This window comes from Eptesicus fuscus, chromosome 14, assembly GCF_027574615.1.
Source record: "Eptesicus fuscus isolate TK198812 chromosome 14, DD_ASM_mEF_20220401, whole genome shotgun sequence".
NCBI lineage: Eukaryota > Metazoa > Chordata > Mammalia > Chiroptera > Vespertilionidae > Eptesicus > Eptesicus fuscus.
Genome location: NC_072486.1, coordinates 56,033,247 through 56,059,063, shown reverse-complemented (window position 1 = coordinate 56,059,063; position 25,817 = coordinate 56,033,247). Strand labels below are relative to the sequence as shown.

The 25,817-nt window shown below is 42.1% G+C and overlaps 1 protein-coding gene across 3 annotated transcripts in view; it reads right to left on the bottom strand.

Moving 5' to 3' along the window:
• Positions 1-620: 620 nt before the first annotated feature.
• Positions 621-25,817, bottom strand: part of DGKI (diacylglycerol kinase iota) — a 397,015-nt gene continuing 371,818 nt past the window's right edge. For all 3 annotated transcript variants that reach the window (XM_054726100.1, XM_054726102.1, XM_054726101.1), the window contains 5 exons: positions 18,430-18,467; positions 14,658-14,778; positions 5,187-5,223; positions 3,453-3,552; positions 621-737 (listed from right to left, as the gene is read on the bottom strand). In XM_054726100.1, coding sequence (XP_054582075.1) covers positions 621-737; positions 3,453-3,552; positions 5,187-5,223; positions 14,658-14,778; positions 18,430-18,467 — 413 coding nt within the window. The remainder of the gene's footprint in view (positions 738-3,452; positions 3,553-5,186; positions 5,224-14,657; positions 14,779-18,429; positions 18,468-25,817) is intronic.

The following is a 25,817-nucleotide window of genomic DNA, read 5'->3' as shown; positions in this document are numbered from 1 at the left end:
GACATTATCCATGTGGCAACTCCCAGCTCCCAGATGATGAAAAAGGAATGGGCAGGGAGGGGTGACATGCAAAAAACTAAGTCATCCTGGTATATTTCGTCTTGGAAATGGAAGCAGTTTTACAGTTACATTTCTGCAGGACAACCAGAGGGATTCAAAAGACCTTCAGACAGTCTTGCGGTCTTCAAAGACTGAATGTAAAGAGAACAGATTGTATCGAATTTTTTCTGGGTAGTTACAGGCAGAGTGGTGCGGTACAGGGGAAGTTGAATGCATAGGGGAGAAGGGAGCAGTGCCATTTATAGGAACATCCTTTGAATCTTTAAAATAAATGATACAGGTGAACACAGAAGTTCATGCTACTTGCTGGAAGCAATAAAGATCAAATTTTGTGGAACTCATTTTCCACCAATCTCCAGGTATCCTGCCTCGTCCTCTGTGGGCTATTCTATTCTGTTGTACATCTCGGTAGCCCTTAAAAACTGGTGGCATGGCCTCAGATGCTTGCAGGAGAGAGACAGATTTATGGATTCCATCAGCTTCTTCCAGGGGAGCTGCCCGATCGCTGGGAGGGCCCAGGTGATATGCTCGTTCAGGTTCTCTTTGCCCGTCTATCAGGGTCAAACAGTAGTTTCCAGGTCCTCATGGCCAATGATCTTATAGTTCTGACGGCTTTCTAGGTACGCAGCCAAATCAGGGTCCCCAGCCTGCTGAGCTCTGTCTTGAGGTGTCTTACCCTGCAGGTAAAAAGGAAAGAAACACACACACCTGGGATGAGATTTTTTAAAATCCACAGAAACAGAGATACTCAAAGATTACTCACTAGTAAGGATCTTTCCATGTTGCTGTTTTAGAGTTCACAAGACACTTTTCAATCTATTATCTGATGGAAGCCAGATACATAAGCTCAAGAGAAAGAGACGGTCACTGTGGACAGGTGGGGTTTCCCCCTAAGAAAGCAGAGGATCAGAGTCTAACTGCACAGCAGGAAACTGCAGCACAGTGAGTTCTGGAGCCCAGATCCTTTCTGGAAGCCGGTGTATAGAAAGTACTAACTAGGTAAACAGGGAAGCAGGCATTCAACTTCTAGTTTATGACTCTTTCTATTACACTAACTCTGGGGAGCAACCAGCGGAATCTGAGAGGAAGGGACGGTCATAACAATCTAAAAAGGTTTCTTTGCTGCTTTTAAAGATTCTCTCCCCTATTAGGACGTTCTTATCTCTCCAAAGAGTGATTTAATTTCTGACTATAAAATTGATGGGTGTTGATTAAAGAAATATTGGAAAAGTAGAAAAGCATAAAAAATAAATAAAAATATATTCCAGAACACTAAGATAACCATTGTTAACCTTCTGTGGAGTAACTATTTCTCTTTTTCTATAGCTCTATACATAATTATTTTTATCAAAATTAAGCCATACTTATTTATGTACTGTGATTTAACATGCTTTTCACTTAATAATATATCAAACATTTTTATGTCATTCTTCTGCATCATGTTGAATGATTATATAATGTCTTGCAGCCTATTTTAATGCTATATGCTTATTTGTAAGTACACACACACACATGATATTTTTGAATGAGGCCAATGAATGGAAATCAGTAATAAATGGAGGGAAGGTCTCATTCTTTTGAATGCTTCTGGATATTACTTGACACTCCTTGAAACTTCTAATTTTTGTTTAATAATATAGTCTTATCTATTTAAATAAGTGATATTAAGTTCTAAGGAAAAGATAGAGGCATGATCATTGTACTAAGGAAATAGCTCTATGCATACATGCACACAAGTATGACAAAAATTATCAAAAACTTCAGCCTCCAGATCAGTTAACACAATGGATAGTGTCAACCTCAATTAAATCTGTTCCTAGTAGCTTCTAGGGGTATGCAGGGCAGAGGATAAAAAGGAAATAACTGTGGCTCTGGGCTCTTTCTAAAATTTTACTTTAGTTGGGATTTAATATTTATCCACTAGCTTAACATTACTATCATAATTTTATCCCACTTGTTTATGATATTAATAGAATATCTTGTCCTTACTTTAATGTTAATGAGGTTGGAATTTCTATAGCTTCTAAATATTCAGGGAGATGGACAAGGGTGGGCCTTTGATATTTTTTTAAAGGAATTGTTCTCTATTAAGAGAGATTCTCAAGATATTGCTTCTCTCCAAAAAATCCCAGTAGATTCAGTCATGATGATTATATGTGATTTTCTCACCTAGCATCAAATTACAAAAATGTAAAAACAGAGGATCCCTGAAAAGGATGAAGCATAGGGATAGTACTTTGTATGGTAAGATCTCTAGAACATAATGTTGGGTGAAAACTTAAGTCATCCACTAGCATGTATAGTCTGACTTTATCAACTTAAAATAATGAGAGAGAGAAATAGACGCATTTACATGTGAAGTGAGATCATTAACATTTTAATAACATATAGGTCTAGAGTGTAGAATTTTCTAGCTATTTCTACTTTCCTGTATTGTTTGCATGGCTCAAGTTTTCTATGTGAGAACGCATTCTATTTATAATCATAAAAATAATACAGCTGTTTGTGTTTTGGAAAAACACACACACATACATAAAATAAAATAGGAAGAAATCTCAAGGAACATGGAGCCCATTCATACAGTACAGAAACTTAGAAAGATGACACAGAGCAGTCTGCTCAGGGGCCAAGTCTCCAGCCATCTTTTGTTTGTCCTCATCTACATATATTCAAATGCTTCTCTGCCACCCTCTGTGGTTAAGTGGCTTGTCTTTCCTTGGAGTCTCCCCAGGCTGCTTGAAAATTCTCAGAGCTAATCGGGCTCCTCTAGGGGGTTGATTGGTATTAACTCTGCTCTCTCTCACGGGCTGTCTTCGTAGGTCAATGCTACTCAGCTATACCTCCTCCTTTAAGCCAGCTCTCAGCTCTTTCCTGGACTGCTCTCTGTAAATTGAAATAACTCATGGTGCAGCCTGACCTGCATCTTGGAAGTGACTGTAAATCACTTTGGCACCCCAAAATGGGGCCACATAAACCACAGATTTTAAGCTACCCTGGGTTAAGCAGATGAAGGAGAAATCCCACAGGGTCTTCTCAAAGGCTAGGTCAATGTCTATGAACATAAGCCTGACCCCTCTCCCAGGGCTTTGGATCTCCCCTCCCCGCAGCTTCGCTGCTGGCATTCGGCAGGAGGAGAACCCCAAATCCCAAGGCCAGCGCGTCCTTCAGAGGTTTATAAAGCCCCATAGGCGAGCACACACCCTCCCTTTGTGCTTATACATTTAAACTGCAGTTTCTCTAAATGAAGCACTTTATTTTTTCCTCCTTTTTCCAAAGCCCCCCCGCACTTCCATAGGCACAGAAAGGATGGCTCTGCCGTGGGCACAAGGGAAGGCAACAGCGCCTGCGATTCTGCCCAGTGGGTGGATGTTTGCACTCTCTCATCAAGTTACCTTGGAGTCCGTCTTTCTCAGAGATGCTCCTGCGTCCACCAGAAGCTGGCACACGGCCCGGTTCCGCTGGCAGGCAGCCTTGTGCAGTGCAGTCTCACCCCTAAATCAAAGATGAAATGGAAACCACCCATAAAGGGACTGGGGGCCGGGGTAGGGGTGGAGGCTGCTGGGAGAGGGTGGTTTCATCCTGCTGCTGATGCTCGGTGCTCCAAGGACTCTTTCTCTGTCTGTGGCTGAGACCTGGCTGCAGGCAGGGCCTGTCTGGGGGAGGTGGGGGAGGTGGCCTAAAGTGCCTTAAGTTAGTCATCACGTGACCACAATATCTGACTCCAGCCTCTTTTTTCAAACAGCGTTGGTTAATTCGGCTGAGCGATTTTGTTGTCAACTACTAATGTTTGATCTAGGCAGGGCTCCATGGCACTATTAGACTGATGTGTGTGGATGTGTCTGAACCTTGGGAACAACGCTCTGTATGGATACACGGAGTGTGAGGGATGCTAGATGAAGCTCAGAGGGAACACCGATGGGGAACCAGGGCCCCTCAGACCCATCACAGGAATAACTCCTGGGAAGTCAACTGCAAGGAAACAGGCTAACACTCACTCTGGCCTACCTACTGGATTCAACTCCAGGGGCAGGTGGAAGGGGAGGGGCAGCCACAGGGGTTCTGGGAGGCACAGAGAGACTTGGGGAGAGAGCTCAGAACTAGAGCCGTCCCCAGTCGGCGGCAGCAGGCCCGAGACCAGGCAGTCACTGTGGGAAGTGGGCATGAGAAAGTGGTTATTTCTGCTCCTTTAATAGGCAGAAAAGGAGGAGGATTTTCCCAAGACTGAAAAGACACTTAATGCTAAAGTGTTTCATGGAAAATCAAATGCAGACCTTAGAGCAGGGAACTGGGGTCAGTGGCAGCCTGTCCTATGGGATGTACAGTATGGGGACAAGCTCCGCATAGCAATGGGCAGTTTCTGCAGTGGCTGGTAACTAACCCATGGCTACTCCCCTCCATCCCCGTCCTTCATTCTATTTCTGTCTGCTTTTCCTCCACCATCCCCACTTTCGCTCCCTTCCCCATCCCACTCCAGCCCCGCCCATTCTTATCTCTTTTTGAATTTCTTTGGAGTTCTCTAGTGGTTCTATATGGTTTTCAGGGTTAGATGGTTAGCCTTTCTTTGTTCCTGTTTGGAGAACAGTAGCTATTTTGCTACCCGAGGGATGGGGGGAAGTTGGAAAAAACAACAACATTATCAGTTTGGGGATCATCCCAGATCCTCATCTGAACTTCAGATCATGAAAATGATTGGAGTTACCATATTCTCAGTTCTCCAGTGGCTGTATTATAGGTACTGTTCCATTCTAGACTTGGAAAAGAAGTTTCATTACATGCAAGAGAGCATTAGGGCTTAATTTTCTCACAAATCCCAGTTAACAAAAAGTTAAAAAATAAAAGGTAAATGTATTTTTTTTAGATTTCTCAGCACCAGTGCAGAAGTATATTGCTTGTAGGAACCTCTCAACGAGGAATATCAATGACAGTGGGTACAACCATTATGATACTTGCCATCAACTTTTATTTTTGATTTAGAAGATTAGCCCCTCACAGTTATAAATGCAATAGAAAGTGGATGTTTTATCACTGACATGAAAATTATCTACTGTATGCCCTAGACACGGCATTTTTCTCCTAGATACGTTCTGAAGAATAATCTGGACTATGTAATAAAAAGCGACACTCACGTTTCGCTGTCTGCCATATCCAATAACTCGGAAGGTCCTAAACAAGAGGAAAGCAAGATATGCCCATCAAAAATAAGTTTTAAAAAACTATTAATTAAAAAAATCTATAGTCACAATTAAAATGCCTTGGAAAGCTGCATAAGAAAGAGCACTTGTGAGAGGGATAATGGGACCGCCTCCTCCCCACCAATCTCCCAATCACCACCAGCTGAGATGTGCAGAATGGGAGCTACAAAAGAGTGGCATGGTCTCCGCCTTCCTTCCAGAAGCTTTCAATTAAGTCAAAGAAATAAAATCAACTGGAATAGACTAAGTGAGAAATAATTAAGTGGCTCCCTTGGGAGGAAGGGGACAACCAGCTGAGCTTTAAAGATTGTTTCTCATCCTTCAGTGGCAGGTAGTTTGGGATGGGGTCTTGTGCAATATAACAGTAAAGCTACAAGAGACAACAGATACCACGTGGTCCAATATCCTTGTTTTAGAAATAGGGTGAACCTCTATTTTTCACAAAATGTCCCTTCCAACACCTGGAAGAAATGTTCTGCACAAATATCAAATGATAGAAGCTTCATTATGAACTGATATGTTCTATGAGTTTGCACAGTAGCAATGTCTTGTATGTTCACTAATGAATTCATTCAGTGTGCACACACTGGTTGGAATGTGCACCTTCCCACTTTCAGCACCACTGCCTTCCTCCCCAGCCCTCCCTAAATCCCTTACCCTATGCAGCCTGCTGAGACCATTTCCTCCATGACGCCTACTATGACCCCACTCCAAACATTGCCCCAAATGTTCCCCCTCACTTTGTGCATAGTCCTGTACCCTATAATTGGGAAATTAATATAATGTACCTCATTGAGATTATCCCAGGCAAGTGTGGATATATAACATTTAAACTGTATTAAAATCACTTGCTGATTTCTCTATTCACAACTAGATTCTCATAAGCCCCTTGAGTTGGTGGCCTTATGACTGGCATAGAGCCTGGTGCCAAGCAGATGCCTAAATGTTTGGTTGAGTGAATGAATAAAATGTACTTGAAAGTGGCAAACTTGGTTCTAGTTGTTGAGCATTTTAGTCCTTAGAAATGTGACCCTGTTGATTTGTTCTCTATGTTGATGGATATCATTATCATTGAAAATTTACTTATGTGATTACTTGCCACCTCCTCAGAAGAAGGAGAAGAGGAGGTTAGGACTTTCTAACCACGAAAGTCAATGGGCAAGGAGAAGATGACAGGTGTTATGGGACTTTCACAATCCTCCTGGTCACCCAAGAGCGAAATCATCATCTTTGCTTCCTCTCTTTCACATCCATTGGTCGTCAAGGCCAGGCAAACCTCCCGATACCACGTCTGTCCTATTTGTCTCCCTATTTGTCCTATTTCACAAACAGGCCTCCTCATTGGTCTCTGCCTGGAATATAATTAGCATGAAGAAATGGTTACAAAGAAGACTAAAAAGCTCTTATATTATTTAGATTTCCATGTTTTCAATCTGTCATATTTATTGCTTACTTCCAAGTGTTTAAACATTGAAGTTCACAGTCTTCACTTGGAACTGCCTTTCCTCCATTTGTTCCCAATGTTCCAAAGTGGTCACTTCTCCATCGCCCACATATTTCTCGGGCTCTCCCAGCTCTGAGGGCTTGTTCCTGCCTCTGTCCCTATTGAGAACAGCCTTCCTTTCCTAGCCTCATACCTACTTCTTAAACGTTTTGTAAAGCCTAGTCTCTGACAAGGCCTCTGAAAAGACCACCCTTGGCAGAAGGAATTTATCCCTTTTCTGAACTCTCGTAAAACTTATTTGGGTCTACCCTTGTACCATGTATTTGGTTTTTTGTTGTATGCCTTGTCCCCTTAAAGTCATTCTTCTAAATTCTTATACTTTTCACATTCCTTGAGAATCTACCCTACATTAAGGATGCAACAAAGATTTAACTCATTCATTTCTGTTCCCCAGTCCTGTGGTTCTAAGGAAACATGAATGATGACCCTCCCACACCCCCCACCAAAGAAGTGCAAAGCAGCAGAGTGCAGTGGTCAAGATCAAGCGTTTAAAATTCCAGCTCTAGCTGCCACTTACTAGATCTTGGGCACTTTCATGTTATTTCTCACATGTAAAGTAAGACTGATAATAATACGTATCTCACAGGAGTGCAGTGAGGTTTCAGAAGTTAATACAAGTTATGTGCTTAAGACAGTAGCTGGCACACTAGACACACGGCCTAAAGTTTGTGTCCTATTCTGAAGTGTCATAGTCTCTGACATGACACAGCAGGTCACACCAAGTCAAGATGTTGGAATGTCAGTGAAGGAAGGCTATATAAAAGGGCCGCTTCACTCCTGCTTATATATGGAGCCACTTGTGTCTTGAGAACCAAGGACTCCAGGCCTATTCAATTGCCAACAAGACACTTTCCACGAGGTCAGGAGCAGTGTTCACCTGCTGTCACCTTCAGCAAACTTCTCAAGCCATTTATTTGTAAAGGACTTCTATGAACACAAGCCATCCAGCCTCAGTAGCAGTGTGTTCCCATCATTGCTGCAAATTGCATACTTAGGCCCTGCCCATTTCCCTCCTTATTCAGCACTCAGAGCTGCGCCTATGATGGGTCCGTGGCCTCCAGGGTCCCAGCCTCCACGCAAGTGACAGGACCCTGAGCAGTTTCATCTGCGCTAAAACTGCAACTATTAGACACTCCGCAAGTGCGGACAAGGCAAGGAAGAGAAAGGACCTTGTTCCTCACATTCTGACAAGAGTTGCCATACATGTAGCCAGCCCAGAGCCGGTCATCCCATTCGTGAGTAGGCTTGCCTGAGGCTGCTTGTCATTTTCCCTTTTCTCCCCTCATCTTCTGTGGCTGATGGAGGTACGAGAAAGAGGCACTGATGCTAAAACAAGATACATTTGCTCTTAACCAATATCTAAAGAAACTCCAGTTAGAGGTTTTGGGAATTTCTCTGGAATAATGGACTTGAATCCAAACCTTCCTCCTTCTCCCATCAACACACCTTCCCAGCATCGCAGACACTGTGAACACTGGCAGGCAAACAGCCAATGAATAGGGAAGAGCGGCCACTGGCTGATTACAGATAGGAGTGGGGAGCTAGTTTGAATAGAATGGGTACATTTTCTAAAGATTTTTAATAATGGTGTCTGTATAGTGGCGGGGGTGGGGGGAGGTTGCAGAGGAGGAAACAAGAAGAGGAGTGAGTGCTAGGCACAGCCTAAGACAAGGCTGTACTTTCCCTCCCTACTGTATCTGCAATGGCCCATTGGGAGCTCTTGGTAACAGTACATGGTGTGTTTAAAATAGTGCCCTGTGGGTTTAGTGGCATTGGTATAAGATTTGAAGGAGGGAATGGCCAGAGAAACAAAAATAATCAAAACAGACCACAAAAATTCTCCTGAATAAAGTAGATAATAAGAGCGCCTGTGATTTTTGGAAAGTTAAATTGAGTCTCACTAATAAGGGAGAGAACAGGAGAGAGAAAATAATAGCTATCAAAGGGGAACATCTGGGTGGGGGCTTCTTTTGCATTTCATGTGTACATATGTTCTGACTGTGGAGACCATGCCACCCCCCTGAGGAATTTGGAGGAATACCATTACATTGTCAGTAAAGAGCTCACAATTGTTCCCTGAATATAAAAGGGAATCTCGGCTCTCTGTCTCTCCCAGGGCTTACTATAATGTGCACACTCCACCCCACAGCTGACCTGCACCAGAAACAACTCTTAACCCTACTGAAGGGATATGGGTACAAATTTCTCCATGAAGTTTTCAGAGCAATCACTGTCCTTCCACAGCCCTGCACCAGTTGTCACTGGAACCCTGTATAGAACACTCAAGTCAAACAACTCGGCATTGTGGTTGTTTGTCCATGTTTCACTGCCATTTTCTGGCTCTTAGGAACTTGGAGGGCAGAGACCACATCTTATATTATGTGTGAGTTTTGACAACTAACCAAATTTCACTATGCTTCAGTTTTTACCACCTGTCAAATAGAGATAAGAGAGCTAACTGTGTAGGGCTATTGTAAGAATGCAATGTGTTCATACATATAAAGCATCCTATATAATAAAAGCCTAATATGCAAATCAACCGAACAGCAGAATGATTGGTCGGTGGGGGCAGGGCTGGTGAGCGGGCAGTGCCATGCCAGCCAAGGCGGGTGCCAGTGGGCAGAGGGAGGGGATGGTGTTGGGGGGGTGTTGGCAGCAGTGGAGGGGCAATTGGGGGACAGGGCCGGCTGCTTGCTGTCTGGCGCTGGCCCTCAATCAGCCCACCTAGCCTCCCACAGAGGGAGGCCACCAGCGGCAGTGGCAATTGGCCCAGAGGAGTGGGCCTAAACTGTCCGTGGGACATCCCCCAAGGGTTCCTGGACTGTGAGAGGGTACAGGCTGGGCTGAGGGACCCTCCGAGTGCATGAATTTTCATGCACTGGGCCTCTAGTTTAGAATAGTAAAGATTAGCAGTGTTTGTTACTATAGCATTTTTTCCTCAAGAGTGGGGAGGAGAGAATTTTTCAAGTGAATGAATGAATAAATGATATTTTAAAATTAATGTGGATCCCAACCAAATTCCTGTTTCTTCCCAGAGAAAGATCCGTAAATGGAACATGGATTCAAGAGACTGTGCTTTATGGGAAATGGTCTGAAAAATAAGAGAAAGAAAAATATGGGGATAGCCATATCAGTGTTTTTGGGTGCAGGCCAGGGAGTAGGAAAGGAAGTAAAACTTGCAGATCTCCCAACACAAGAATGTAAACTGCGTGGTGAGTAGCCAAACCTTCCAAAATGCAGGCCCGCTGCCCAGTGTCCACTTCATAGGCTCTTCCATTGCATACCCCGGTTCTTAGGGATGCAACTTCATCCACATTGCACTTTATTATATATGATGTGTCTTTTGTCACGTGCATCTTTTAATTTGCTTCCCACACCAAGGCATCCAAATCCCCTTTGCTATTCCTTCCACCTCCCCACGGCCTCTCTCTGTTCGGACCTCATTTCCCATTAGTCTCCCTGACGCTGCCAGCAGACCATTCCAAATCCGCCAGTGGCCCAGGACAAAAGCTGTGCAGATTTGGGGAGAGCTGGCACTGGGAACTCGAACAGCACCGTCATCCTGTCCCAGCGGGATGGTGGTCGTTTCTCTTGGGGAACCAGAGGCAAAAAAAAAGGGGGGTAAAAAAAGAAAAGAAAGACTGAAGGCAGAAACAGAGGGAAGACAAAATAAGCCATTGAAATAAAAAAAGAAATGCATGAGTGAGATTTCTATCAGGAAACACGGTAGGGGGCAACAGGGTGGGAGTGGGGAGAAAAAAACACACACAAAAGAGCAAACATGTGCAGGGTGTAAAAGACAAACCACACAAAAGTCCTTTCCAGGGTAAAACCAGGGAGGAGGGAGTGGGTTAAAAAGATGGTTGAAAGGAGCTGAAAAGCAGGAACCGCTGGGGGGGAATCTCAGCTGGAATCCCTCTGCATCCTCCTCTCCCCACCCTGTCCCTAAGGAATTGTTAGCTCTCTTCCTCCTCCTCTTTTCAATCCTCCAAATGCCCAAATTCCAGTTTTTCATAAAGGAAAGCAGCATGTTGTGAATTTGAGACAAGAAGTCCCAAAGAAGATGCAGGAGGAAAAAATTCAATCCTCCTGTGGTTTTTCAGAACACAGCATGCATCACACGCCCCCAGGCCCCAGCCCGGTTTAAAAAGAGTCCTTAGAAGAGAAATACATTGCTGAATGTGGTGGCTGGGAGCATAATCTCCCCGGATTCCTGTTCAGGGGATGTCCTCCTAATGGGGGACCCCACAGCTCACCATAAATATCCAGTGAAGAAGACACAGCAGAGGGGAGAGAAAGGACAAGTAAGCAAACAGGCCACATACATTTTCCATCATGTGCCTTGACAAGCAAGGGCCGCTGATTTCTCAGAAGCCTTGTCATTAGAGGCATCTTTATGGTCAGGTTGTTTAACAGTTTTTAGGATTTAAAACTCATATGAAGCCATGGGAAAGACTTGACCCAAATTAAAAAAAAAAACAAAAAAAAACAACCTAAAACTTTAAGAGAGATTCAGGCTTCAAGACTAGGAGGAGTGTTCCTCTTGATCTTTAGATTTTTCTTTGCTTTTAAAAGAAGTTTATGTGAATTCAAACTGCTCAGACCTATCTGTAGAGCACAGAGAGGGCCAGGCTTTCCATGTACTTATCTCTGACTTCAAGAGCAGTATAATTTAAAGGGGTTTCTATCATTTATCATAGATGAGTTGTTCTGCAAAGATGATTTTCCCTGAATACACAGGTTAATATAGATTGCATCAGTAACTAAAAATATTAAAACCAACAACAATAAAAATAGATGAGCTAAAGTGCATAGCTGTTAAGGAACCTGGTAAATTAGGCTGATTATGTCCGAAGATTTTTACATCCAGATTCCTAAACAAACAGATTGAAGTTAAGCATGAAGTTGGCGATGCCTATCAGGTTGATGAATACTAAAATCAACTGTGACACAGTTTTCACTATTTGACTATAGTGCTAAAAGTTGAAAAATTGCTATTCATCAAAAAGGCAGTGATCCCTGGACTGTAAAGCATAATAATATTTTATTTTCAAACAGAAGGAATGGATTTGCTTCACTATCTCCACTGTCTTTCTCTCAGGTCAATCAGAGATCCTGGTAAAGCTGGGAGGGTATAAGATGCCTCCTGTGACCATGGGAACTGTTTGCCTGTGAGTGAACTTGGGGTGATTACAGGAATCTGAAGTTTTTTCTCATGAGCATAACTATTAAAACAACTTGTTTACAAAATCTAACCAAGAGAACTGGAAAAATAAGCCCTCTCCCCTAAGGAATTAATAAATTCCTTGGTATCCTTCAGTTTTGATAGAGAGCTGTATCCTGTGATACAATCTTTGCAGCAGATACTGGAGGTGGAAGAGAAACTCACTTAGTATCTAATGTCAGGCTTTGGTCAAAGCACTGAGACTGACATGCTAGCTGGATTTCATGCCAGGCAAAGCATGTGTGTATCCATTTCTCATTGGGCTCAGGAACTCCAACCCCTATGAGTGTGGGCTACAGTGGGACAAGTATTAGAGAAATACCATCTCAAGCCTCATCACTCATGCCCCTGGGAAGACTCAACTGAGGAGATGGTTTTTTGTTTGTTTTTAGTATATGTATCAAATATTGCATGGGACATAGTTATGCTAAAGAGGGGAGAAACTTGTTTAAGAACTTGCGATGTTAAAGTACTGTCATTGCTAAGCAACCTTAGGACCCAGAACCAAGGGAAATATAAAAGCTGAGCTCCAGGGGATTTCAGGTAGATCAGGAGTTCAGGACATTGAGAAGGTAGGGTCATCATTTACAGGTGAAGAAGATGGAGAGTAGGGGAGGGTGGTAGACACAATTGATTTGTAGCTCCTTCCATGAAGCAGTGGGGTCTATTCCCTGCTCCCTTCAGTCGGGACCAGCTCTGTGACTTGTTTTGACTAACAGAATGCTGCAGAGAGGATGCAGAACTTTCCAGTCCGGCCTCAGGGTGTCCGGAAGCTTTCATTCATCCCTCTTGAAACCCTAGGACCTTCATGCAGTGAAGAAGCCTGAGATGAAAAACCAGGTTCAGAGAAAGACTCAGGTGTCCTGGCCATTCCAGCCACCCCAACTGAGGGCCCCAAACATGTGACAGGGTCTCTCTCTTCTATACAGATTCAGTCAAAATGGTAGCTGGCTACAGCCTCGTGAGTGAGACCCAGGGAGACGCCCACAGGTAACGGGTACGGAGAAGAACCCGGAAGCAGGGGAAGTGCTAGTTCTTCAGGAGAGGTAAAGCAAGAGAGAGGGAGAGAGGGTTCCTAACCTGTGTTATCACTCAACTAGGTATCAGTGGCTCACCTAACTCCACAGAGGGCACGTGGGTATTAAATAGCCTAAGGATGCAAACAAGCACTCAATCTCACTGGGTAAAGGGCAAACTAGGAAGAAAGGATTGAGAATGATCAAGAAGACAGCAACTAGAGCCAAGCCTGCATGGGTTAGTGGTTGTGTCGATCTATGAACCAGGAGGTCACAGTTTGATTCCCGGTCTGGCCCTGGCGGCCTATCGATGATGTTCTCTGATAGATGATGCTTCTATCTCTCTCTCCCTCTCCCTTTCTCTCTGAAATTTATATATATATAAAAGAAAGAAAATGAAAAGAAAAAAAAAAACACACAAGATGGCAACCTTACAAGACCTTTATAAAGATTCGATGATGTATTTCGTATAAGCATCTGGCATAGAAATGTGCTTGATAATGGTAACTGTGTTTTCTATTTGTAGCTTTGCAATATGACTTAAAACATCCATGCAACTGTTTTAAATTTAATTATGCCTATGATGATGATCTTTTTTTTTTTCTTTAGCCTGCAATTGCTTGAAAACAGTGACTGTATTTTATTTGTATGTGTGTACTGGTCTACAACATGTAGTTCTTATTAGGCACTCCACAAATATTTGTTGAATGATTAACTGAATGAATGAATGAAATAAGATGTTTGCTAAATTGAATTAAAAGAAGAGCAGGAACGGCGTGTGAATGTCTACTATGCTTTCTATTTACAGCCCGAATTTGGATGCAAAGTGGGTTGGCCCCAGGCTCACTGCTAGGGCTCACAGCAAAGCTTCCAGGATCTCTCGGATCTAGAGACTATTCCACTCTCTCCTGTGAAACAGCCAAGCCAGGCAGACCCCTCCACCCCCACCCCCCGATTCCTGTTCTTTGTCCTAGAAACACTATAAAGAAGGAAAGCTGTTACGAATGGTCAAGATGTGGTATTCAACATGTGTTTATGCCTCTGAAGGGCTTTTAGAGGAAGATGCTAAAAATTGCAAGCTGCTTCCAGCAAATGATATAACATCAAATTAGAGATGCAGTAAGCTGCCTGGGAGGTGAGCATGTCCTGCCGCAGAGGACGTGAGGCTACCAGACGTTTCCGAGAGAATAAAGTGTGACTTGAGTTGAAAAGATGAATGAGATTCAAAGAGCAAAAAAATAAAAATGAATAAAAGGCTAGAAAGACAGGATAAATACTCTCATTAATCCTGAGAATGATTAGCTACAAATACTAGTATAGATTAGCTACTCGTCCCAACCAGTTAACTTCCCAAAACATAAAAGATCTTCCCCAAACAATAAAGCATATTATCCAGGCTGCATTGGTTTTTGTACATTATTTTTTAATTAATACGCCCCCAAATATCCTGAAATGATCTTGATATGAAAATTATTTCTACTCACTGACTGGCTAAGGGTACCCCATGGGTGAGTGGCCTACTACAATCCCGCTGTCTCAAATAATCAGAGGGAGTCAGCTAGAAGTTGGAGAGCATCTCCACCATTCTGAAGACGGCCTGGGTGGAAGTCAACTTACTAATTCAATCTGTTCCATGGGTAAGTGATCCTGCGCCTACTCACCGTGATCAAGGATATATTTCACAATCTCCCCGTTGCCGGTTTTAGCTGCGTGGTGAAGGAGTGAACAGTGGTCTGGTCCCTGAATTAGCAGACTGCCTCCATTTTTATAGCTTTCTATTAGCTGAAAAAGAGACATAAAAAAAGAAGCTCAGACTGAGGCCGGAACAAGGGAAACAGCTCACTGGTGATAAAATAAGAACAATGCAGCAAACCACAAATGTGTCTAGCCTCAGAGGACACAGAAACGGCAGAGAGATGAAGTAAGCTTCCTCGATTGTGTGATAACTCAAATAGATGGCCAGTGTCTCACTAACTCCCGAGAGGGCATATGAGTGTTGAACATCCTAAGAAAACAGAAATATTCTGAATCACTTATTTATTTTCCTGTGTTTCTTTTTCTTGTCTGGGCAGTGGTCCCTGTTCCAAGGGAGTGGAGGGTGGAGGAGAGAATAAGTTTTCCTACTTTGGCTCAGCTTTTTCTTGAGTGAAAGAATAATTAAAGCTATGGGCAGGATTAGTGTGGTGTCTGGTAGGTAACTCCTTTCCTGTTCCTTAGTTTTTCTTTAATCTCTAATGAACCTAGCTCCATAGAAGCTCCTTCCCATTTCTCTGTGTGAGATCACTGCACGCGAGCACACAGCATACACACACGAACACACAGGTATAGCTCCCTTCTTCATCCAGGTCTGCAGCGCAGCCCGCATGCATTCTGTTAATCACACAACACCTACACGACAAGGCTAGAGATGATCTGCAGGATGAGAAACAGATTCAGAGAAAATAGTAGTGGAAACTTAAAATACCTAAAATATGAAACAGACTAGAAAAAACAAACAAACAGATTTTGCAGCCTGAGAATAAAGTAGCTAATGAGGACACAGTCTAAGTTCATGAAATATTAAACATTATAGAAAGTGTAAATGGGTTCCTATTCTCTAAACTATGATATGTCAGGATCAGAAGAGCCTTTTGGAGCTTCTAAAATGTAGTTTTAGGATAAATGCCAATCACATAACCCAGCAGGCAATAAGCAAAAGGAATGCGTCTACCACCAAGAAGTCAGATGGCACATTATAAAAAAATCAACATCTCCTAAGGTTCAAAGTTCAAGCTTCTACTCAAATGCAGCCATAGCACTGCCATGTGTCAGATGCCAGGGAAACAGATGAAGACAACACAGCCACTGGCCTCAAAGACCTCACAGTCCATGGGAGAGACAGATGTGGAAAGAATTATACCGGAATGGGGAGGACCATGACGGGCTACCATGGGGCACCAGGGAAGCATGAAGTGGGGGATGGAAGACTTCCTAGGAAATAGATTCAAAAAAGAGTAGTTGAATGGAAATCAGGAACTTTCACCCTACACCGGGGCAGTAGGAAGAAGTAGCTAATAGTTTTCCTGTTAAGAGAAAACTAAGAGAATCCTGATCTGTTTCACTGCATTATCTCACAGTGACAGTCCCTTCCCTGGAACAGGTCCACAAGGAATTCGGCTCAGCGGAGTAGCACAGACCCAATCCGTCAGCTGCCTTGATTCTGCCTTTCTGTGGTGTTTTAGACACTGAGCATTCAGTTAGGCTGTGGCATCTCATGCAGCCCAGCTGCTCAAGACAGCTTTCCCACTGGGATGGCTCCTGGGGTCTTTTGTTTTCTGCTGATTTGTGCATGCTCCCTCTCTCATACACACACACACACACACACACACACACACACACACACACACGCAGCTGGTTTAATATTTAATATTGAATTTGCCTTCTACATGGAATAGAAAAATACAAGAAAATGGAGAAGAAAAAAAGGGAGAAGAAAAATATTAGAAAAGAAAAAAGTAAGAAAGAAAGAAAAAGAGTAAAAAAACCCCACAAAACCTAACTCCCCTGTATTTCATCTCTCAGTAAATAAGGTATTCTTGCATTCTTTCTTAGCCATTTTGGAAATAATTGCAACAGAGAATGTAATAAGACAACTGACTGACTATAGTTATTTCCTATATCTCAAATAATTATCCATTAAGTACAAAGTATTGTGGTGATATACCCACAGACCTGGAAAATTCATTACCTAGACTAAAATCATGTACAAAATAAAATTAAGTTTTCAAAAGCACAGTTGGCAAAATGTTCTGGCTTAGAAGCTCTGCAAGGGCAGGGATCAGATCGTACTCATGCCTCTATCTCCCAGAATCTAATAGAAGGCCATGCACAGAGTATAGGATGGCACTGGTTTAATCTCTTGCTGGGAAATGGCATTGAACTCACAGGGGCAGTGCTTAGAGAGCACCTTTCTCTTGTGGGTAGCAATTCCTAGTAACACTATGCTCTGGACAGTGCACTGCACAGGCCCCATTTCCAGGATTATATGTTGAAAGATGGCCGTTTATCAAGATCCACGCAACTGTCTCACCAATTGTCTTCTGCTAGTGACCTGTTAAAAATGCAGCAGAGGGCCAGGCTGGTATGCTCAGTGGTTGAAGCATCGACCTCTGAACCAGGAGGTCAAGGTTTGATTCCCCATCAGGACACATGCTCAGGGTGCGGGCTTGATCCCCAGTAGGGGGCGTGCAGGAGGCAGCCGATTGATCTCATTGATATTTCTATTTCTCGATCCTTCTCCCTTCCTCTCTCTCTAAAATCAATAAGAACATATTTTGAAAAATAAATGAAGCACAGAGGGTCTCAGTTTATTCGACAGTTGTGCCTCAGAAGAAACTGTATTCAAGGGCAGTGCTTCTCAGCTTTCTTTTAAGGCTCTTGGTTTCTGGATCTGCAATGGCACCATCCTCCACAGGCTGGTGAGGAAGGCACAGCTTGGGCCCCTAGGGAGCTGCCCATATTACAGAGCCGATCAATGCCAGTGTGGGCTTTATGCCTGAAAAGGATATGGGACCAACTACAGCTTTTAGAATGGTTATAAACTGCATTATACTTTATAACAAATATTTACATTTCTACTATGTCTGGCTCTTAAAAATACACAGACTAACACTATGCTAATAAAATAGCCAACATTTTAGAGTCCCTTCTATGTAATAGGAATAGTCAAGAGATTTACTTGTTTTATTACATTTGATCCTCACAAAGTGAAAAGAGAGGTAATACTATTATTCCATTTTATAGATGAAGAAACAGAGGCACAAAGATAAATAGTTGTTCAAAGCCATGCATATAAGGAATGGCAGGGCCGAGATCTGAACTCTGGCGGTCTAACTTCAGAATTGGCATTCACTCCAGTTCCCTCTGAACTAAAATTCACCAGAAAACATAAGAACAAATTAAACTGTTTTGGTTTACCATGATTCCCAAAATACAAAACTGTAATAATATTGGAAGACATAGGCTCTGGCATGAAGAATGTATTTCTGGTTGTTGACCAGGTAATTCTTACACATGCATTTATTTCAAGACCTGTCTAAAAATAAATCTTTAAACTTCCAATATCAGCTTTCATAGAACAGGAATTCTGGTCACTGTGAGCACTGTATCCTGCGGACATGCAGTGATTTTTACTAGTGAAGGCAAATTGCATGGTTATCTTACAGAAACCTTTTGCTGTTAGGAGGCATGGAGATGCTGGGAGGACTCCCCTAATCCTCTCTGTTCAATTCTCAAAAAAAAAAAAAAAAGAAGGCATCCTTCCTCTTTCTACTTAGCCAGCAAAGGCAGGGGGTCTGATAAATGACATATGGGCTCATGAAAGTTTGGTGTGAAATGATGTTGGCTTAAAGTTCTTAAAAAATCAGCAAAAAATTTGGTAGGAAGATGTCTTACCTTCATAAGATCACCAGCTATTACTGCCTGCAAAATTGCTGTGAAAGACAAAAGAGAGATGTCTCATTAGTAGAAGACCTTCTCCTTAAAATACTAAAAAGGGCTGGATCCGTATTTTGCATAAATAGTCTACATTTGAGGCAGGCACCAGGGAAGGAGAAGCATGCCAAATATTGAATCTTGGAAAAGACTAAGGTCTTCTTTGTAGCTCTTCCCTACCTGGGCCCCATCCCCGGTATAATTCTAGAGCCTACCAGAGTCCCCTCTGGCCCTGGTACAACAAACAGAACATGAAATTTGGAGTCACACAGATTGGGTTCAGATCTTAACTCTGACACAAGCTGTGGAACACTGAGTGAACCATTCAACCACTCTGAACCTCAGTTCCCACATCTGTGAAACAGCAAGTCGAAATCTTTTAGGACTCCTGAAAGGATCAATTAAATCATATAAACATTTCTAACTCATCCACTGATGCAGAGCAGGTGCCTAATCATCACTGGTTTTTGTTCCCCTCTTTCCATTTCCCTCCACTCTGTCCTCTTGAGGTTCAAAAATTCACCAGTAATTTTGTTGGTGTGTTTTGTAATGATAAATAAATACCTACTGCTATGGAAATAAAGGGGACTAGAAAGACCGAAGAGGAACCACGTATATTTTAATTATGTTTTGAAGAAAATAATCATGTGTTAAGCATCTAATTCAATAGTGACTCTTACAGAAAGAATTCTAAAAGTCTTGGTTAACCTAAACTAATTGTCATTGGGCAGGGGGGGTGCAGGGGAGGGAATAGAAGTGTATGTGCATGTCATGTGGGTGTAGAAGAGGAATGAGAAAATATGACTGATAAAAGAGGAACAGAATATACCTGTGTCTAATGGCAATTATGGTTTCTAAAGGGATTATATGCAATAAGTTGGAAATGGCTTTCGAAAAATAAATACCTAAAACTACACCAAGGATAGATTATTTTAGGCTTTAATATCACAAACATTTAGAAGAAAATAATGTATTTTTCAAAGTGTCAACTTATTGTTCTTGTTTGAGTAGTCTCTCATTATAGGGTTAGTCAACAACTTAGTATCATGCATCAAAGTACATGGAGCCTTTGACAGTCCCTGAGCAAAGCCCTCCAAACTTTCATATGGAGCATTTACGAGGGACCAGAGGCAAAGGACCATAGGCGTGTTAAACTCATTCACTGGCCCACGACCCAGTGCCTTCCCTCTGATCAAAGCAGAAGCCTTGAAAACCCATGGAAATGATGAGGGCTGCTTGAACACAGAGGAAGAAGGAAGAAGAAAGAATAGAGGAAAAAGGGGAACAGGAAAGAGAGGGAAGAATGTTTCCATAACAAGCTGTAAGCAACATACTCTTTACATCTCCCTAAGGCACAAGCACATGCTGTGTACATCTCAATGCACAACAGTTAGTTGTTGGATGGGCTGAAAAGATTGCAAAGAGAAAGGAGAAAAGGAGACAGATAAAAATAAGACAAAGGGAGTTAATAAAATATGTCAAAAGAACCTAAGAAAATGGGTCTCATTCTTCATATTATGGATGGGACACTGGGGTTTAGAGTAAAGTGACTCTCTTGGAGCAGAGAGCTAGTGGTGGTCCAGGCATCACCATCATGCAGGTCCCTGTGTCCAGTCCAGGTCTCTATCTAGTGCCCTCTGTGAGCTCACAATGCAGAGGTCTACTAGAGGCATATAAAAAATGAAAGAAAATGGTCTCTATATGTTATAAAGCTTATAGTGTTGTGGAAAAGGCACTGGATTGGAGTCTTAATTCTAATCTCTGTAATTTACTAGATAAGGTTAATAGCTGTCCTACTCATCTCCCTGTAGTAAGGATAAAACAAACAAAAAAGCTTTATAAATAGGGATGTAATATTACCAGAGGGGTAGCTTTCAGGACTTTTGAGACTATACATGAAAATGGCATGCAAACACTTCAGAAGGAGCCTAGCAACAGGGTAAAACTGATGTGTGGAGTCAAGCAGACATAGCTCTGTTAATACAGTGCCCATCAGGTGAAGGCACAGCTGATGGACGGAGCCAATGGGACGCTGTGTAACTCCAAGATGTAAAGCCTACCTCAGAGGCAGGGAGGGAGAGGCCGAAGAAAATATTAGCGATTGCAAGTATGAGAAAACAAATCAGCTTGGACTTTTATGCTACAGGATGCTCTCTTCACTGAAGTAGAATACCCATATTAGGAAAGAATTAAGGTAAGGGAAATTGCCTGAGGGGCCAGTTAATGCAGAGCTGAAAGTCACACACACTTTTTCAAAACAGCATACAGCCTATGGTTTTCAAGATCATATTAAAACCTTTCCCAGAAATTAAAAGAAAAAAAGAGAGAAATAGAGAAAAAAGGAATAAAGGAGAGAGAAAAGAAGAATGAATTCATTAACTTAAAGCACTTGTGTAATAAAATTTGGTGTAAATAATAAATCAAAACAATGAAGGAATTCTCCAGGACCAAGTTTATTTAAATAGCACTAAAAGTGAATGGAAGGAAGGAAGAAAGGATGGAAGGGAGGGGGGGAGGAGGAAGGAAAGAAAGGGAGGAAGGCAGGTAGAAAGGAAGGAAGGAAGAGAGGGAGGGGAGGAGGGAGGGAGGGAGGGAGGGAGGGAGGGAGGGAGGAGGAAGGGGAAGCCAGCGGGGGGCGGGGGGGATTTATTGGCTAACTTTGGAGTTCAAAAAGAGTTTCTTAGATGAAGTACAGCTTAAGCCAACTCTTCCATGGTAAGTAGAAGTAATTAGCAAAGGAGGTTTGGAAAATTCTTGCAAGATAAAGGTAGGATATGAACAAAGACCTGGAATTTAGAAATCATGGTGTCTGAGGGAACCTGCAAAGAGCTGCATGTGAGCACATCTGAGGTGGAGAGTGGTCTCGGGCAATGTGCCACAGTCACAGGGACCACTCCAGTGAGCACCATTTATGTCAGGAGAAGGCACTTGGACTTTATCCTGCAGGGGATGAGACGCTATTGAAGAGTTAAAAGTACGTGAATGTTCTTAAGCATGCCAGTATGACTCTGCTCCTCCCCTCCTAGAAACAGCGATGACCTGCTCCCAGCTCATGTTCTCCAGATTGCCCACATTATAGCCCCCTTCAGTTTCGACCCCAGACTCATTCACAAGCATTGTGATTTATGTCTATTCATTTCCAACGGCCTCCCAGCTTAAAGTCCACATGAGCAGGTAGAAGATCATATAACAGAATCATAACCACGAATAATTTCCAATTGCACTGGAGATAGAAAGCATGAATATTTATTTTAAATCAAGCAATACACCCAAGGGTAGCTATTATGCAAACATTTTTAAGCACAAGGCCCACTTCTCTCTCCTGATTAATGTCCTTCCCCATGAACACTGTTGTTTAAAATTTCCTCTGCATAAAGAAAGCCTGAATCCATTAGTCTCAATTCCAGATAATAACCTTGTGAAAGATCGAGCTCAAAAACAAATAATTGAGTTGTTCTGATTATAGTATTATCCCTTATTATTTCTTGAGCTCTGAGCTTGCCTTCTTGCCTTTTTCAAAACTCCTTTACACTGAAGAAACAAGGCCTCAAATGCAAAGAAACAAAAGAAGTTAAAATGTTAACAGAACAAAAGGTTGATAAATAAATGAATAAGTTCCTGGACAATTAAGTCACATAAACTTATGTAGTTAGACAGAAATGTAAGGGGGTAGAGACCTGAGAACTGTGTCATTTTTAGAGGTTAGAAGTTGAATCATTAGTTCACATGAAATGATTTCTTTTTCCTTCAGTGCTATGCCTTCCAATAAATTGCTATCCAGTAAACATCTCAAGACAGAATACTGGAACAGAGAAGTCAAGATGGCCAGGAAGGAATCACTGTCTTCCTTCTCAGTCTCTGTTCCTGAGACCTGGATTCCCCAGAGTCAAGACATCCTCAGATATCCATGCATGGAAGAAAAAAATGGCCTCTCCCCTGGGATCAGTGTAGGGACAAACCAGTCCACGGGCCCACTGGCTGGCCTGCCTGCTCCTGTCATGCTAAACCCTGTCAAGGATGTGGAAATATAACTACAAAATAAACGCCATCCTCTCAGGGAACTGACATTTTGGCAAGAAGTCCAATTAGGAAGGGGTATATTGTAATTGAATCTAGACTTAGACGGGCTGAGTTTAAGCCATTAACTAGACATAACCTTGGGTTAGTTACCAAGCTCCAGTTCTCTTATTAGGAAAATGAAAATCAAGTGGGTTCTTTTGAGCCTCTGCCTTGCAAATAAGCTCAAGGAACAGAGAATCTGACCATTACAGTCTTCTGTGTAGAACACCATGGAATGCTGATTTTTTAACCCATCACACTGAGAAAGCACCATTTTGCATCTGTGAGATGAGGTTAGACTAAGGCCAATTACAGCTCTAGAATTTGGTGTGTGACTATTTCCATAGGGATAGTTTACAGCTGTGGTTCTTCCTTTGCAGATGAAAATTTTTAAGAACAAAACATACACACAACTTGGCGAAGCCATATATATGTTTGTAATTCTCAATAAATCAACCGAAATAGCTACATTATAATATATCAAATAGAGTTTCAATAAAATAGTCTATTGAAAAATTTTAATCTTTCAGGTTCAGTTACTTTCAAATTTTTAAATAATTTTATTGCCAAATTGTCTTCTCCTAATGACAGAAATCACCTAAATCATCTTCTTTTTTTTTTTTATTCTGGAAAAAAGTTAAAAGTACAAACAAAAACCATTGAACAAAGAGAGGCTTGTGGAGACTCAGGGGGCAAAATCAGTTGACTCATTGGGAATCATAAATATATATCTAACTTTGCCAAGTTCTGCATACTTTTTACTCCGAAATATTTTTATCTGCAAAGCAAGAATGACAGCCTAAAACGACCCTTTCAGAAGTTGTCATATTCCACATTCTGGAGCTGTATTTAGCCTTAGTCTAAGCCTCTCCATTCATGAATGAGGAAACTGGGCCTTGAGAAGTGACGACTTTTCCAAGGTCACACAGTTAGAATCCAGCTGAGGAAAAGAGGGACTTCGGTTATTTTATTTTATTTTATTTTTGTTTCTTTTATATTTTCTTGTCTTTTATTGTTTCTAACCTCTGGCTCACAGTTCTTTCCACCATGCAATTTCTCCTTGGTTTAACTTGGAGCAGGATGGACAAAAGTGAAAACAAATGGCCCCCAATAAAAGTTTCATGAATTCATCACATACAAAATGAAGTCACCGTGTGGCTTTAAGTGGCAATTCTACTATGCCAAAGGAGACACTGAAGAGTGAGCACACCAGGGCAAATGTTATGTTTACATTTCCCTCGAGCTCAACATCACTGGAGTCTTCATACTTTTCCTTTATTCCAAGTTACTTACTGCTTAGCCACCAGAAAGCTGGCACTGACAGCTGCCCAAGCACCCACTTCTGTGACACACATATTCTGCATGGATTTTCCATAGCAGATTTATTTTTCTAGTTTATGAGCAGCCAACACCCATAATACATGAGCAACAAACTGTGAAGGCTTAGCTCCCCAAAATGAAATTTAAGATAATCATCAAACACAGCAAAGGTAATCTAACACACATTCTATGATTATGCTAATTAGGCATAAATGAGAAACAGTTTGTGAAAATGACTGTAATTAATATTATTTTACATAGTCATATCAAACAAGTCTAAGATGAGGTGAGAGAAAGGAGGATTTAAATATTTCTAAAGACCTCTGCATTTTAATCGAGGCCTAGAGGAGGTTTTGAAAGTTGATAATAAGATATGTGTCGAGTTATTTGTTAATAATAATAGGTTAAAATTCTGAGAGTTTTTTATAATATAGAAAAGTTGCAAGATTATTCTTATAATAACAGACACATTTGTATCAGTTCTCATTAGCAAACTATCCCAAAACATAGTTGTTTTGATCAAAAATCTGCAATCTGGCCTGGGTTCAGCAGAAACAGTTTGTCTCTGTTCCACCTGGCATCAGCTGCGGCAGCTCCACTGAAAGCTGAGAGGTCCCCTTTCAAAATGGTAGCTGAGTGCTGGCTTCAGCTGGGAGCTTTGGTTCCTCTTGCATGGGTTTCCTCGGGCTGCTTGAGCTTCCTCCTGAAATGGTGGCTGGGTTTCAAAAGCAACCTTCATAAGGAGAGCCTAATGGAAGTCATGTTGCCTTGGAAATCACATGGTATCACTTCTGCTGTCATCTCAACTTTGCCCAACTCAGGAGAGAGGACACAGACCCCATATCTCCATGGAAAGAGTTTCAAAGTCATACTGAAGAAGACTGTGGGATGGATGATAAAGCGATAGCTATTTGGGGAAAATACAATCTGTCTCATCACACCTGTGCATTGTGATGTCCACTGAGTCAGAGGATTTGCTGACTTCCAGTGAGCACTGGGAAAAGGCACGAACGGGAACAGGCCTTTGCTACCTGTGCCACTATGGGAGTGTATTTTGCATACAATATCATCTGTTTTATGTCCTGAGTATCTCAGCAGAAAAATAAAAGAGGCTGAGAACTGCTCATCTAAAGGACCAGCTTTTTGCAGCAGGAAGAAGAAAGGCAAGGAGAAGACCAGGCAGACGGACAATTGTTTGTAGAATTGAATTAGGAAGTCTATCTAAGGGAGCTCAATCCAGAATCTCCATTTAATAATCAGATGTGAGAGAAGAGACTGCTTGGCTGGAGGAGGAAGGAGAGGAGGGAAGAATCACTCACTGAACTCTAGTCCTTTATCCCTCACACTCTGCCTACCAGCTTCCCCTCCATCGCCGAAATATGGAGGATGCAGAGCACACAACTGACATATCTTCTTACCATCTTATCATCATCAGGATTAATCCATCAGTGGCATCTAAAGGCCATTCAATGCTGCATGGTCTAATCAAACACCACCTGTGCCAAATCTCTCTTAAAGTATAACCATAGATGGGAGACAAGACATAAATAGGTTTTGCTTCTCTCTAATGACAGAGTTCATCCTCCAATTCAATTAGTCCCTGCTAAGTGAATGTGTGAGTGTAGTCTGTGGGTTCTTCCCATCTGCCGCAGCAATCCTTTTGAAGCTACTATTAGCATGGAAGAGGTTTCCTGTTTGGAGGAAAAACAAACAGCTCCCATCCAGTGTTCCCTCCTGGCAGAAAAACTCCACCTTGCTGCCAGAGGCCTAGGACAGTTCCCTTCCAAAACAGTCCGTCCTACTTCCCTTATTCACCACTGGAATTGCCTAGAAACAGTGCAGGGACCAGATGTCTCTCCCAAACTCCCATTTGTTTATGTGTTGTTGTGAAATTGTTCTTTGGTTGTTTCACATACCCAAGTCCCATCACTGCAATTAAGCCACAAGCACGAGAACCGGGATTTGATTTG